The sequence below is a fragment of the Enhydra lutris genome, unplaced genomic scaffold (genome assembly GCF_002288905.1).
Source record: "Enhydra lutris kenyoni isolate GAN:26980312 unplaced genomic scaffold, ASM228890v2 scaffoldscaffold12, whole genome shotgun sequence".
NCBI lineage: Eukaryota > Metazoa > Chordata > Mammalia > Carnivora > Mustelidae > Enhydra > Enhydra lutris.
In genome coordinates this window covers 15,383,630-15,399,142 of record NW_019154096.1, presented here as the reverse complement: position 1 = coordinate 15,399,142, position 15,513 = coordinate 15,383,630, and the positions used below count along the sequence as shown (strand labels likewise).

Here is a 15,513-nt window from a genome sequence, read left to right as displayed (position 1 = left end):
AAGAGTAAAAGCTGCAGAGTTTCGGGCCTCCTCGGTCTTACTCTGCATTGGTATCACCAGCTCCTGGACCGCAAAGGGAAATCCCACACGACCTGCGCAGTGCATGGGCAGTTGGCTATGTGTCGAGAGCGTGAGGGACCAAATTGTGAAATTGTAAGTTCTGTCAACGGTAAAAAGAGATGTTGTGGCTGGCCAAGATAGCAGTCTTATGAGAGCTGATCTCTATGCTCTATTTTACACGCCCATCTCTGCTTTCACAACATCTGTACGCGTGCTGGGATTGCTGGGTGACTTCTCTCTCTCTCCCATTGACTACTTGAGAGCAGCAACCAGTCCCATTCACCTGTGTGTCCCAGGTGCTGAACACAGTGACCAACAGGTGAACAGGCGAGTCCATGAGTGCATGAATGGTTCTTTTAGCACAGGCGCCTGGGAACATACTACCTCTTTGTGCTTCGCCTTTCCAAATGGAACGCGTAATGACTGACTGTTGAGTGTCTTCTCTCGCTCGTTTGCAGAAGTATCTGCCTTTGGAAGATCATGTCTGGCAAATTAGGCTCTTTTTGCTAGTATAAGCTCTTTATATAGACAAACACTGTAGTGTGAGCCTCTCATATAATTTCAAATTCCTAATAGCCACATTGAAAGATCTTTTCAGAAAGTTAAATTTATTTTAACGTATTTTATTAAATATATCCAAAATAGCTCCATTTCAACATGACTCAATGTATACAGTTATTACTGAGGAATTTTACATTGCTTTTTCTAGTATTAAGTCTTGCAATCCGGTGTTAGTTTATGTCTTAATTTGGGTGCTAAATTATTGGAAATACTTGATCTGTATTTTTCCAATAAAAGTTAAAGTTGGAAAAGCAGATTCCCATATCCAGATTGTTCCAAACACGCTGCAGTGTGTATCTGAATTGAGTATGTTTTTAAATTTAAAACTCAGTTCTCCAGACATACTAGTCCTGCTTCACTCGCCACATATGGCTGGTGGCTACTGTGTGGACCAGCACAGATCACAAACTCTTCTTCAGTATACCTTTCCTCTGCATCTCCCTTTATTTCCACACACCCACAGCCTTCTGTCCCTTCAAGTCCTAGCATTTTGGATTCGTGAGAGGGTGGGTTTGAAGTCCTTTGGTCCAGCCACCCCCTTCTGTACGAACAGGGGCCCCAAGAGGAAGTGACTTGTTCAGTATGCTTCGTTTGCTCACCGCTCAGTGCTCTGCCAGGCACCACTGGTCTACTCCTCAGGTCAGAGAGGGAGCAGGATGTGCCCGCATGGATCTTCCATGCAGAATGAGGGATCCCCTCCTCCCTGCCAGCCAATGTGGCTGTGGCGGAGACACCTGGGGAAGCCCGTCCCTATTGCACGTGTGTGGTGGCAGAAGCAGCTGGCAGCCTGAGGCCAGCCGGCTCTGCAGCACTGAGGTCAAGCCATCGAGCTGGCCGGACCATCTCCTCCAGGGATGACGGAGGGCAGACGGAGCATGGACACGGACAGGCCCAAGGCCAGCACTCACGGATGTGAAGATGCCACCCCACGAGGGTGTGGGAAGGACCACCAGTCTTTCAGTGTGGTCCAGCTAGTCATTTCTTTTCTTTTTTTTCATCTTTCTTTCTTTCTTCCTTTCCTTTCTTTCTCTTTCTTTCTTTCGCACTTCATGTGTCTAATCTGAAAATGAAGACGAATCTGTGACTATGAGTTGAGAATTTTCCAGGGTGCTTTTTCTGTCATGTATAACCATTGACAGGTTTAGTGCTTGTTTTCTTTCTTGTTCCCCACGTTGTTCAGAACCTGCTCAAGGTCTCTTGACATCATCTTTATCTAGGATGCCAAAATTAATGAAATGACGATGGATCCATTTTTCTTTGTGAAGGAAAAATATTTTGACTCGTACGGTGAGCCTGCTCTACTTCTGAGAAGACGGAAGTGGGTGCAGCACGAACAGTTTTTGTTCCATCAAAACACACACTTCGCTTATTACCGAGAACTCGGGGTGGGTTTGGGAAGGTACAGCCTCCCTGGCAGGGGAGAACACTCTCTTCATTTGTTTTCTTTCTGTTTTCCGTCCTCCATTTTTCTTCACACTCCCCATCTTCCCCTTCTCCACATCACCGTGTAACATTTTTTCCAAAGGGCACTTTTACTGTAACTTCAAAATGACCAAGAGACAGTATCCTCTTCATAGAACTTGTGTACATTTTTCGTGTGTCCACCCAGCTCACCACTGTGGAGACACGATATAGAATGACAACCAGAGGGGTCAAGTTACTAATTGGCTGCAGTAGTAGAGTTGGTCTCAAAATCCTGGCAGGGTGTAAGGAACTTCACTTAAACTGTGAAGGAAAATCCCCCTCACTGGCATCTCAAGCCTGTAAAACATCCTAATGAGTTGACTTGATTTTGTTTTCAGTGGGATTTCAGTCAGTTACAGATTTTTGGTTCCCGGATTCGAAATTATTTGGGATCTAAACATTATCCACAGTGCCAAGCTAGAAAGTTTGAGTTTTACTTTTTTGTACTAGTTTTATGCTGTAATGCTCTGAATAAAATTTGTCACTTCTGGTAAGAAATCAGGAATTATTTGGGGCAGAATCGTAAGGAGAGTTTTTGACCTAAGTTCTGGTAACTAAGGTCCAAGCAAGGAAAAGGCCAGGACTCCTCCTTGCTGCAGGATGCTGGGTTTTCAGATTGCTTGGCCAAGCTGCCTTCCGCAGGAAGGGTAGGGGGACATAAAGCGGGGTGCTAGGATACCATGCCTTTAGTTCCTCCAAGTGGCTCGCTGTTATGTTGATTATCATTGCCTTTCCTATAGGACATAGTCAAAGAAGGATTTCTGCTGCTAATAAGTTTGAAAGATCACTTTTACTTTATTTTTGAAAGGATGCTTTAGGAATTCCTGTAGCTGGAACTTTTATTAAACCAGAACAGATTCCCCTCCCCTGCTTCCCTAGAGAGAAGTGTCTTAAGAATAGTCTTTCTTTAACTTTCAACAGCTTTGACATTCCATGCCCAGGCCATCCTCATCCTGTGTAAGTTCTGTCTAGTACATCCTCACGGCCAATGTCAAGGAGTGGGACTGGAGAACTTCCCCTATATGTGGGTGGTAATTGATGCTACCGGACCCTGCATTTCCTTCCTGTTCTCAGACACTGGCCACCCTGCTCAGAGACACACTCTTGTACCCGCTGCGCCCTCTGTTTTCCTTGGAAGATTCATACTAATTCTATAACCTTATAGAAGAGAGCAAACTCTTGAGACTTAAGTGGAAAAGTTTTATGAATCTTCATAGACTTCAGAGACTCAAGTTTTTAAAAATTATTTTCGTGTTTCATTTTCAGCTCTTATAAATAGCTTGTTTTCTGGAATTATTGATAGAACTGTCAATTCAGGTTGGGAAGGGAAACACCTAGTATTTGTGGCTATCATGCATAAATGCCTTTTTGTGGAGAATAAGGACACAAGAAGCTGGAGAGTTACCTGTCAGGATGTAGGCTGGGAAGGGAGAAAAGAACTAAGACATTAGCAGTATAACAATCAAAATCACAGACTCATAGGGCTGCTTTCCTTGGTGGTATTGCTGTTTAAAGTTCTTCTGGCTTAGAAATGGAGGACAAAAGCCCACATGCTCTGTAGGAAAGAAAATCTAAACAAGCCTTAGAATTTATTTTTGGTGGGTTAACAACTTACTGAGATACTCCAAAATCCAGCATAACACAAAATGTATGTTATGGCAACATTAAAGTTGTGATGGATTCTCAACTTCTGAGTAATTTGGGGGAAACAAAGAATGATTCTAGTTTTAAAAAACACCTGTGGGGACGCCTGGGTGGCTCAGTTGGTTAAGCAGCTGCCTTCGGCTCAGGTCATGATCCCAGCGTCCTGGGATCGAGTCCCACATCCTGCTCCTTGCTCGGCGAGGAGCCTGCTTCTCCCTCTGCCTCTGCCTGCCATTCTGTCTGCCTGTGCTCGCTCTCTCTCCCTCTCTCTCTGACAAATAAATTAAAAAAATCTTTAAAAAAAAAAACAAAAAAAACACCTGTGGCCTGTTTTCCTAATTTCCAACAATGCTTTGGCTGATAGAGATCAATGGGAAAATATAGCTTTACAGCCCCAGCCAAAGAGGTTACTCTGATCAGGGATACTTACAAATATATTTTAAAGTATCACTAGTGTCTATAAAGGAAGAAAAAAGGGTCCAGGAGCCGGTGGGAAACGAGCTAGTTCTGTAGCTGGCTGTTCTCTTCAACTTGCTGAAAATAAGGAAAGGAAATTGTATGAATTTTCCTCAAAAGTACAAGATATTTTATATAAGGAGAGACTATACAAAAGTTCTAATTTTTATTTTTTTTTCCTCCATCCCATCTATTCCTATTACAATAAAAAAATTATTCTGGTAGAAAAACCACTTATTTTTATTACTAAGATCCAACTGTGATTTATCACTTTTGGATCTGAGTCTCATTTCATTCCCCTCCTTCATTTTCTCCTCTGTTTTGTCAGCTGATGGTTTGGTAGGCAAGGGAGAATCTTTCCAGACGTGGAGATGGTTTGTGTGGGGAAGCAGCCCATGGACATCAATGCATGCAGTAGGCCTCTGGGAATGGTTTGACCCATATGATTTTCTAGTGGTTCACAGGGAGTCACAGGGAGAGGAGTGTGACATTCACTCACAACAGGGCCAGAAAGCCATGCGCCCGCCATCTTTCTCTTCCCATTGTCTATCATTGCCCACCAGAGGGTCAAGAAGCCCCCTACAGGGGGTTGGGGAGGAAGGTCTTTGATCTCCAAGTCTGAAATGTAGTGAGTGGCTGTTGTTTGCAGGAGCTCACACTGGAGGTTCTTTATTAAGCAGTCAAACAACAGCTCCGGAGAACGCCAGCCAGCTCTTCAAGCGATGCCTTTGGTCTTCTTGCTCCAGCTCTCACGCACGTTAGCCGTCAGCCCTGCAAAGCCAAAAGGACCAATCTCTAAAGTTACAGACTTCTTGAATTGGAAGAAGCACACGGACACGGCCTCATGGTATTGGAAGCAAACATACAAAGTCTTTCCAGTGGAACATTATCTCCATCCGCACCGCCTCCCATTCTAACCCCCACCAACCCCGCTCATTTTCCTGGTTCATTTAGGGTTTCCTACCAGGGCTCAAGTGTTTTAGGTCCATCCCGTGTACCATTCAATTCAGCCATTTCTTGCTAAACCCGTGTGAATCCCCTGTGTGTATACATGATTCCTGACTTAGGCCATTTCTTCCAGTGTGTGTCCTGGCAGAAGCCACCCCAGCAGGCCCGGAGAGCAACTGCTGCTTCACTTCTCCATCATGAATATTCAGAGGCTGCAGTCAGCAGGGACTCAGGTGGCAAAAATAGTAAGGTGATTGAAGCAAACCCTAACATGAAGCCAGATCTCCATGTCAGTGTCTCCGAAACCCTGATGGCTGCCCAGATTGCCCATCACCCGACCCGTGGACCACATGAGAGGAGAGTCCTGGGGAACTCCTCTGAATTGGGCATCTGTTCCATACACCAACATGCTCACGCCTTTCTGTATGATGTGTTGTAATCAGCGTGTTGTTTTTAAAAGACAACAGGCCCTTCTGTAGTCCTCTCCCACAAAATGCATTTAGGCCCATAGTTCAGCATAAAGGACGCACTGTTGAGACCAGCAATGCATGCATTGTTTTCCCCTGTAATGTGGTCAGGATCTCCATAGCGAAATGTAGTGCATTTTGTGAAATCTTATTTTATGTGTTTTGTCCCCATCAGCAGTTAAAACTCAAGTAGGAACGGCTCCATTCTATTACGGGTTAAATTATGCTCGGTGCAGAACTAGTGGTGATGTATAAATTGCAGCTCTGTCTTTTTTTCGAAGGATTCTAAAATAGGTTTTCAGAATTAGTACTGGATTTTCGCTCCTGCATGTGTGGTGACTCTGGATTTTTTCCCTTCAGAGAAGCATCCTTTGCAGCATTCCCCCTTCCGAGGAATCACTTAGACACTTCCAGCTGGTGGCAGGGGACACAGCCATAATACAGCTTCCTCTGTCCCAGCTGCCTTTCTCACTACGATAAATGCATTACGATGGCCGCACTCTCGTGTAAAGGTTCAGGTGCAGGAAGGTGGAGGATGAAGTCTGGTAACCGTCTTTGGGGTTTTTAAAAGCTTCAGCTTCTACAGCATCTTTTGCATTTTGCATGTCTTCCTGCTTCTGGTCAAAGGTTTCTCTCCAGTGATTGGAATGCTGCCGTAAGCCTGGCTAAAGGTGCCCGAGGAGATCACCTTCTACAAGGAAGCCCTGCGTGCTTGAGAAGCTCTTTTTAAATGCATTATGGCTCATGCAGCCTCCCAGTTAAAGAAAAACAGGGATTTAGAAATCAATGCTGAAGAAGAGACTGAGAAAAAAAGGAAACACCGCAAACGGTCCCGGGATCGGAAGAAAAAGGTAGTGGTCTCTGCCAGAGCATCTATCTTGCGTGGCATCTTTTTGTTTTATTAATCTCCTGGCGTCTGTTGGAGGCATGAAGGGCTGTTTTCACGTGCTGTGTAGGGGATAAATTGGGAACAGGTGATGAAGCCCACCGGTCCACCCCGGCCGCAGGGCAGGCGAGGCAGGGGGAAGGCTGCATGCCTGTGGGGGTGATTGCAGGGCTGATGCGGAAGGTGCACCTCCTCCTCCTCGCAGGGGCTGGGGCATGCCGGCATGACACAGAAAGGTGTTGCCAGGGAGTAAAAAGTACTTTCTTCCCGGCCCCATCAAGGTTAAACGGACTTCGGGGACTTGAGTTTGAGGGAGAGGCCGGAGAGCCGGTTTTTGGACTTGTTAGAGGTCTTGCTTGTGGAAAAGGAGCTTTTTGTGCTAGAACTACTGTCACTTGTGTGCGTTTCGCGGGCAGAACTGTGACCTTAAAGACGGAACAGAAAAGTCATTTCCTGCTTCGCTTCCCCCCCCCCCCCCCCGCCTCCTTTCTTTCTTTCCTCTTGCCCCTTATTTCTGTAAGGTGCTTCTAGTTAGCTTGTGCAATGGAAATAAGCTGCCAGAAATCACTTTCTTTTGTTACATGAAGCTAAAATCACTGAGGTTTGTTTTTCTCGGCTGGGGGAGAGGGATCATCCTGAATGCAGGAATTCCCGTGGCCCAGCGGGGACCTGAAGCCTTCCTCGAGGATTGCTTCTGATTAAAGCTTAGGCATTGATCATCCCCAGCTGATATTCTAAGGTGGCGGTGGCGGGGAGGAGGAGGAATATTCTAGGTCAGTGGTGTTTTATTACCACCTGAGAGTACTTACTGAGTGTTTAGTGGCTGTGCCCTTAAATATGACTCCTAGGTACCCTGTGGGGGGGGGGGTGAGGGTCCAAAGCACTTTCCTTCCATGGCCATTAATAAAAATTGACTAAACCTCTGTGATCTGAATACGAAAGTTGGGTCATAAAGCATTTTTATGTCTCTTTGTGAGAATTCCCAAGGGAAAGATAATCTTAATTCTCTCTGAGCAGTGATGCATGTGCCTTGTAAATGACACGCAGATTTCATCCACCACATGTGCCTCTCCTCAGGGGTGACGGGGTGTCTTTTTGGTGCCTTTGCCATTTTCTTCAGGTTTAGGATCTGGAAAAGGAGTCTCTCTGCCTTTTGTTACGTGGCAGATTTGACGAGATCGGGTTTGGAGGGCTACAGTTGCTTTGCTGCAAGGTGGTAAATATAGAACATTCCCCCTTCAATATTCTTGTAAATAAACTTCTTGACTGCATTTTCACAAAAGTACAGACTCAGAGTGCATGTTTCAAAGCCTTGCACAGCAGAGTTATGGAATTGCCATATTTGACTAGGTTCTGGTCTAATTGTACCGTGCCAGGTTGTCTGTGGGTAGGTCACTGTTGAGTGCCCCCTCTCCGCACATCTTTGCCCACTCCCACAATGGTAAACTGTCTTCTAAGAACCATGGGGGAAGGTAGGTGTGTTTGTATAAAGATACAACGTCCCTGTTGCCGTTCATACTCTGTAAGAGTTGTTGGCTGAGCCAACCTTATGCAGCACAGTTTCCTGTGGTGATGACAGGCCTGCTGCCTTGGGGCCTGGGCCCCTGTTTGACTTGGAAGCAAAATCGGGAAGGAGTAAGGCAAAGGGAGCTTCTGGACTCACTGAGCTGAAGCAAATGCTTTGTGGACCAAAGTGCTTTGTTATGAGTACAACAGAGTCTGTCCAGTGTAAATCTCTTAGCGACCAGAAGGGAACATGGAGAAATATCAATATCGCTATGTCAATGTGTAAGCAGATTTAAATGTTTTGTTCTCAGGACAGTCACAGAGTTGATCCAGAAAGTGGCTTGGGGATGACACTTTCGTTGCTGTTGTACTACTAGATTCGTGACATAGTACGATAGGTATATTCCCTCTCAAAGACACATGTATTTCAGGAGATTTAAATATTCCCAGTCTAGTGATTTCAGGGACTACTTTCAAAATATAAAGTCAAGATTACGTGACTTTGAAGACATAATCTAGATTCTTTTTTCTGTCGTAGAGCATATCTACCACTTACTCTCTATAAAGTGAATTGCTTTGACTTGGGCTTTCCTTTTTCTTTTTTTTCCCTAAAGATCCTAATTAAGGCTCGTGGGTTACTTTGCTCCGTATTATAGGTCCCATGTCGATTGGAAAAGCTGCTTTTATATACTTTGCAGGTTATTATGGGATTCATTGCTCTCGCTCATATGTAGAATATCCTGTAGGACCTTTTAATTACATTAAAGTAATAATGAGTAGTCTCCTAAAATCACAAAATAGGAAAGCTTAAGAAAAATGTAAAGAGTATCTAATTTGTAAAATAAGGAATTTGGTTCATGGTACCCATGCAGTTCAGGTCTGAGCAAGCTCAGGGTGAATCTTTCCTGATTCTGTCCATATGGCGTGACATCACACAGTATGGGATATTACTAAGTATTATAATCAAATCATAATACATGCATAAAATCAACATTGCATTCACATTTCATCATTTTTTTTTTTTAAACCCACCTTTGGTCTGTTAAGAATGTTGATAACCATGAATAAGTGATTACCAATCAAAAAAATAGGAAACTTCTAGGAATTTATAATGCCTTGCATTTTAATAAGGATGTGTTTTATTCTTGCTGTAACAAGTTTAGTGTCAAGAAAAAGATCTTTCTATTGTTAAAGGATATACACCTGAATGGATGAACCTTTAATCTTTTTATCACCGGTTTTTCTGACTTAAAGCAAAAAAATTTATAATAATGATAATAATAATCCCAAAATCTTTTCATGAGTATTTTGTTTAAAAGTTGCTTTTTACTACATTACGAATCTCCCTGATGCAGACTTTCCCATTGCTCTTCCCTGATAGATTTTCCCCTTCCCTCTCTTCTTCTCCTGATGGGCTGCTAACGCTGGCCATGAGTGGCTGGCGTGCCTAAGGTAGATGGAGGGTCTTGGGTGTGTTCATATAGGCTCCATGCCTGGGCTGTGCAAGTTGCAGAGAGGAACTCTTTATGTCCCCTGCGTTGAGCAAGGTCCTGGCCCATGGGTAGTGGTCAGTAGGTGACCCAAGCTACTACCATGGGTTCATGAGGGCTAGTCACAAATGCTCTCAGGCCCACACTTTCCTTATTGCCTCTGATGGGGAATTACCTACGTATTTTGCCTTCTCTCCGTATAAACTATAAAATACATTTCAGTGATGTGGGGTATTATGAGAATTGACCTTAATTTATTCAATAGTTTTCTTAATGTTCACCAGTATGCTTGTATATATTTATACACTCTATGAAAAAACAAACAAACAACTTTAAGGTAATCTAAGGAAATGTACACTAAAAAAGGAAACATTCATATATGTATGATATATAAATGATATATATAGGATATGTATGATATATGTAGGATAATATATACTGGGATAAAGTGACAGTTAATTTTATGATTAATATCTTTTCTAATTATCGACGTCAGACTCCTGCAGCTACTCAGTGGTAGAACAGGAATGAATATTCATTGCTTCATTTTTGGATTCATGCAGTCGGTCAGCAGACGTTTATTGCGTGACTTCTGTGAGTCTGGCATGGCATCCGGTGGTGGAGGCAAAGCTAAAGGAGCCAGAGAGGCAACAGTCTAGTAACTCTCAGCAGAGAGAGGAGAAAGATCCAAGCACCATTAATCCCCCTACATAACATATGGAAAGGGAGCCACACAGGAGCCCACAGGAAGACTCCCAGTTTAACCCAAATGGGCTCAGAGAAGGTTCTTGGCGAAGCTGGACCTTGGAGGAGGAGTGAGCAAGATAGGCAAGCAGGAGTCCCATGCCCAAAGTGGTGGAAGTAAGAGGGAACATCAGGGTGTGTGAGAAAAAACATAAATAAGGAGCAAAGAGGACAGGCGTGTACGGCAGAAAAAGTAGCTGGAAAAGCAGTCCAAAGCCAGGTCCTGAAGACTTTGTCTGGGGCTGGAAATCACCCTCTCGAAGGAGAGGGACTCGAACCAACTTGAACGGTGGTGGTGGGCAGGGAAACCAACAGTTGCATGGTTTAGAACCACCCCTCCGGTGGCCGTGCTGCAGACAGCCGGAGGGCTGGCCGTCCGGAAGTGCTGGTGGTGATTCAGGAGTGAGAGAGGCTGAGGGGCTGAACCAGGGCAGAGACTGTGACAGTGGAGAGGGGGTGTTGCATCCAAGAGATATTTAGGGGAAGACTCAACAGAACTTGGCAGTGGACTGGACGTAGGATGTGAGAGGGAGAGATCGGATTCTAGCGTAACTGCCAAGTTCCTCGCTTGAAGCGGAAGATGAATAATTAAATTTCCTGGATTCATATCTTTTCTCCCAGGACATTTATTGACCACTTAAAATGTACCAGGTAGGATTTTAAACTGCTTTGTAGGTGGAGGCTCACTTAATCTTTACACAACCCTACAAAGAAAGTATTTTTTATCATCCCCATTTTACAAATGAGGAAACTGAGGCATGAGCCCATTAATCTGTTCCTGTACTGCTTAGTGGTACATCTAAGATTCCAGCATGGAACATCTAACTCTAGTTTGTGCTCTAACCTACAACACAAAACAGCATATGTAATTAATATTTTCACAGCTGTGTATCAAAATGGACTTGATTCAGAGAATCTTCTAAGTGATCAGCTACTTCCTAGACACTGGGAACCTCAAATAACAAGCGTTATATCTCTAACTAACCCACTGCAGTATGAGCAGGGTGTCTGGTTTTCTTCTCCTCTGTTAATAGACTTTTTAGAAAGATTTATTTATTTGAGAGATGGGGAGGGGAGAACACGAACAGGGGAAGGGACACAGGAAGAGGGGGAGAGAGAGAATCTCTAGCAGACACCCTGCTGAGCATGGAGCCTGACATGGGGCTCAGTCCCATGACCATGCAATCACGACCTGAGCCAAAATCAACAGTCAGATGCTTTACTGACAGAGCTACCCAGGTGCCCCCCATCCCTGCAGTAGATTTTAGTGTTTTATCTGAATAATTTCTTTTTTAAATTTTGAAAATAAATGGACAGTTACCAACACCAGGACTTCACATTCTCAAAGACACGTTGCTATAGTCTCGCGGTGTCTTAGGTGCTTACTGTATACCCAGTGATGTGCGGCGTGAGTCCTATGGATTGTTCTACTATTTTTTTCCTCACAGCTTCTTTATGAGACTGGCATTATTTTCATCCCCATTTTTTAAATAGCTAAATGAAGACTTAAAGAGAATAAATAACTTGCTTGTGGTCATACGGCTCATACCTGTTGGGTCTACACTTAATCTTGGGTCATAGGCCCCATTTGGAATCTGTATTTAACCACTGGGTTTATTGTTTTGTTTTGTTTTTTTAAAAGGTTTTATTTATTTGACAGAGAGAGACACAGTGAGAGAGGGGACACAGAAGAGGGAATGGGAGAGGGAGAAGCAGGCTCCCTGCAGAGCAGGGAGCCTGATGTGGGGCTCAATCCCAGGACCCCGCCATCATGACCTGAGCCAAAGACAGACATATAACGACTGAGCTACCCAGGTGCCCCACCACTGGGTTTATTGTAATAAAAATCTGGCGGTCTCTTTTAGGATTGAAACAATGTAGAGATTTGAGAACGAATTTCAGGAGACATAAACAATTGAGTATTACCTCTTGCTGTAGATGCTTGGTGCTTCCTGACATTTACAGACCTTCTCAATGCCTAGTTTCCTATGCAGCTATGGCACCCATGATGCAAGATGCCAGGCAGGGGGAGGTTTGGGACTAAAGTGACTGGACCTTTGAGGGAGAGGATTGTGTGGACCTGTATTAGATAAAGGGAGCCTATTCTGTTTCCTGCTTTGTTGAGTATGTGGACTCCAGATGTCTACAGAGTCTAATTTTTCTGTCAGCATCCTTGATATTCTGCAGTATAATCATGAGCTCCCATGTGTCTCACCCAGGAGACTGTGAGCCCCTTGAGGGCAGAGGTGGCATCATATCACCTACTACCAAACTGGGGCTTGTGGAGTAGGTAGTGGATGGGAGGGAGGTGGACAGATGAGAGGCAGTATCATGCAGTGACTAAGAGCATGGACTGTAGAGTAAGAGTGTCTGAGTTCAGGTGCCATTGCTGGTAGCTAGTGTGACCTTGGGGAAGTTATTTAACCTTTCAATGCCCCAGTCTTTTCACCTGCAAAATGAATATAAAAATAGTACATACTTCTGTCACAGGGTTGCAATGAGAGTTCAGTGAATTAGGATTGGAATGGTGCTTGGCAGAAGCAAGGGCCATATAGTTGTTGTTGCTCTTGTTATTGGTACTCATAAGGAACAGAAGAGTGAATGGACTGTTTCCAACCTGAGCCTTTAGAGATTGTGCCAAGTCATTTCACTGAAACCAGGCAGGTCAGCTCCCTAGGAGCACAAGCAGTTGCTGCCCCATCTCCATGCTTCCTGCATTTGGAAGAGGATGGATGGAACTCATAGGAAAGTTGTAAGCCTTTGTCCTTTCACATTCCATGACATTTAGGAATAAGGAAACAGTTGAATAAAACATGTCTGCTGATTGGTTCTCTATGCTCTCTGTTCCTATCATGATACATTTTTTAATTCTCGAAGTCATATGTTCATTAAAAAAAAAGTTAATCTTTCTTGTTCTTGATCAATTACCATTATAATCAGTGCAAGATCATGTTAGTCTAAATTATACATTTATTAATGTCTGAATATGTTATTTAAGATGTTGTTAGTTTTGTCAGCAACATTTTATAGCTATTGAACTGTTTCTTCATACTCTTCAGGTTCGTGGTCTTTTCTGTTTTTTGATTTGCCTTTGACATGGTGATAGAGTTCTGTGTGTATGTGTGTTCTATTGAAACTCAATATGGAAAAACGTTTGTTTTCAATAGGTATGCTTGTGGATAAAGAGGATTTGGTAGTGCTTTATAATTTTTGTAGTTATATTATTAGAAAAAATTCATCAATCATATCACATTTTACCAGTATATTCATTTAATAAAAATGTACTGTGTACCTACATTGTGCCTGTCACCATGCTGGGGACTGGTAATATAAAGGACCTGTAGGCCCATCTACATACTCTTTTTTTTTTTTTTTTTTGGAGATTTTATTTATTTATTTGAGAGAGAAAGAGAGCATGAGAGGGAGGAAGGGGGAAAGGGTGGGAGAGAAGCAGTCTCTCAGCAGGGAGCCTGATGTGGGGCTTGATCCCAGGACCCTGGGACCATGACCTGAGCCGAAGGCAGATGCTTAACCAACTGAGCCACCCAGGCACCCCTACCTGCTTTTTTTTCTTTTTTAAATATTTAATTTATTTACTTGACAGAGAGAAAAAAACACAAGTAGGCAGAGAGGCAAGCAGAGAGAGAGGGGGAAGCAGGCTCCCTGCCGGGCAGAGAGCCTGATGTGGGGCTCGATCCCAGGACCCCGATATCACGACCCCAGCCAAAGGCAGAGGCTCAACCCACCGAGCCACCCAGGCACCCCTAACATATAATATATTTCTTGTCCCAGTGGTACAAGTCTGGAATCATCAATCTTACACACTTCACAGCACTCGCCATAGCACATACCCTCCCCGATGTCCATAATCCAGCCACACTATCCCTACCCCCTGCCCCCCGCAACCCTCAGTTTCTTTGGTGAGATTGAGAGTCTCTTATAGTTTGTCTCCCTCCTGCTCTTTTATATTCTGCTTGTAGTACACGACGCAGGTAGGGATGAAGGACTAGAGGAAAAAAAATAGATTTTGGGGGTTGGGGGGCTGGGTTATACTAACACTATGACAGAGTGTTATCCACATGTTTAGAGGCTTTAGCCTGAGCTGAAGTTTGTTATGTAACTTGCCTCGGTCACAGAAATAACTGGTCTTGGAATCAAGCTCTGCGTGGTTCTGAGTCCTTGCTTGGGCTATCAGAACCTCTGTAGGATAGATTTTTTTAAAGGGAAGTTCTTACTAATACACATCTGCGGTGAATTCTTATGTGGTGAGAAGAATAATCACTGTGGGAATGTTAAAAGTTATTTAGTAGCTGAAATTTTATAAATTATTTATCTTTCACTGCAAAATGTAGTGTACATTTAAATCATTACACTTAAATTAGTGTACATTTGAATTAGTGCTTATTTATTTTAAAGATTGCATTTATTTATTTAAGAGAGAGAGATACAGTGAGAGATCAGGAGCAGAGGGGAAGGGTAAAGGGGGAAGCAGGCTTCCTGTTGAGCAAGGAGCCCAACAGGGGCCAGATCCCAGGACCCTGAGCTGAAGGCAGACACTGAACTGACTGAGCCACCCAGGTGCCCAAAATTAGTGTGCATTTAAAATAACTTAGGAGGAATCCAGTCATTGAAACAAAGAATTGTTCACTTCTATCTGTCAATTGATGAATAGGTTAAACTTTAACTGATGATGTCTAAATACTATATTGCACGGTCAGTTGTATAATCCAAATAGTATCCTAAAGAAAATACTTGCATAGGGGCACCTGGGTGGCTCAGTGGGTTGGGGTCTCTGCCTTTGGCTGGAGTCATGATCCCAGGGTCCTGGGATCGAGCCCCATGTCGGGCTCTCTGCTCGGCGGGGAACCTGCTTCCCTTCCTCTCTCTCTCTGCCTGCTTCTCTGCCTACTTGTGATCTCTGTCAAATTAAAAAAAAAAAAAAAAGAAAAAAAGAAAATACTTGCATAGAAAGGTAACATTTGAAAACAAGGAGTCTGCTGAAGTTTTACCCACACTGTGGTGTTTCTAGTTTGTCTAAGTTAAAAGAGGAAGAATTGAAAGCAAATTAATAGAGATGAACCCAGACCTTTTTACATAGAGTTCAGATTTTTTCTGGTGCTTATCCCCTTCATTGAAGATTATGCTGTCCTGGACCCAAATGGGATCATGAAAAAGAACGTCCCATCATTGTCAAATCTAGGAGCTGCCTGTAAAATGCATAGATTTCAATTTAGATTTAGTTGGGTCCAGTAAATTATTTCTCAGTTATAGGTGACTTTGTACAAAT

General features: G+C 43.6%; 1 protein-coding gene across 1 annotated transcript in view; it reads left to right on the top strand.

The window, feature by feature from the left end:
- Positions 1–5,651: 5,651 nt before the first annotated feature.
- Positions 5,652–15,513, top strand: part of LOC111144687 (ankyrin 3) — a 334,097-nt gene continuing 324,235 nt past the window's right edge. Inside the window, exon 1 of the mRNA XM_022499108.1 lies at positions 5,652–6,451. Coding sequence (XP_022354816.1) covers positions 6,338–6,451 — 114 coding nt within the window. The 5' untranslated portion in view covers positions 5,652–6,337. The remainder of the gene's footprint in view (positions 6,452–15,513) is intronic.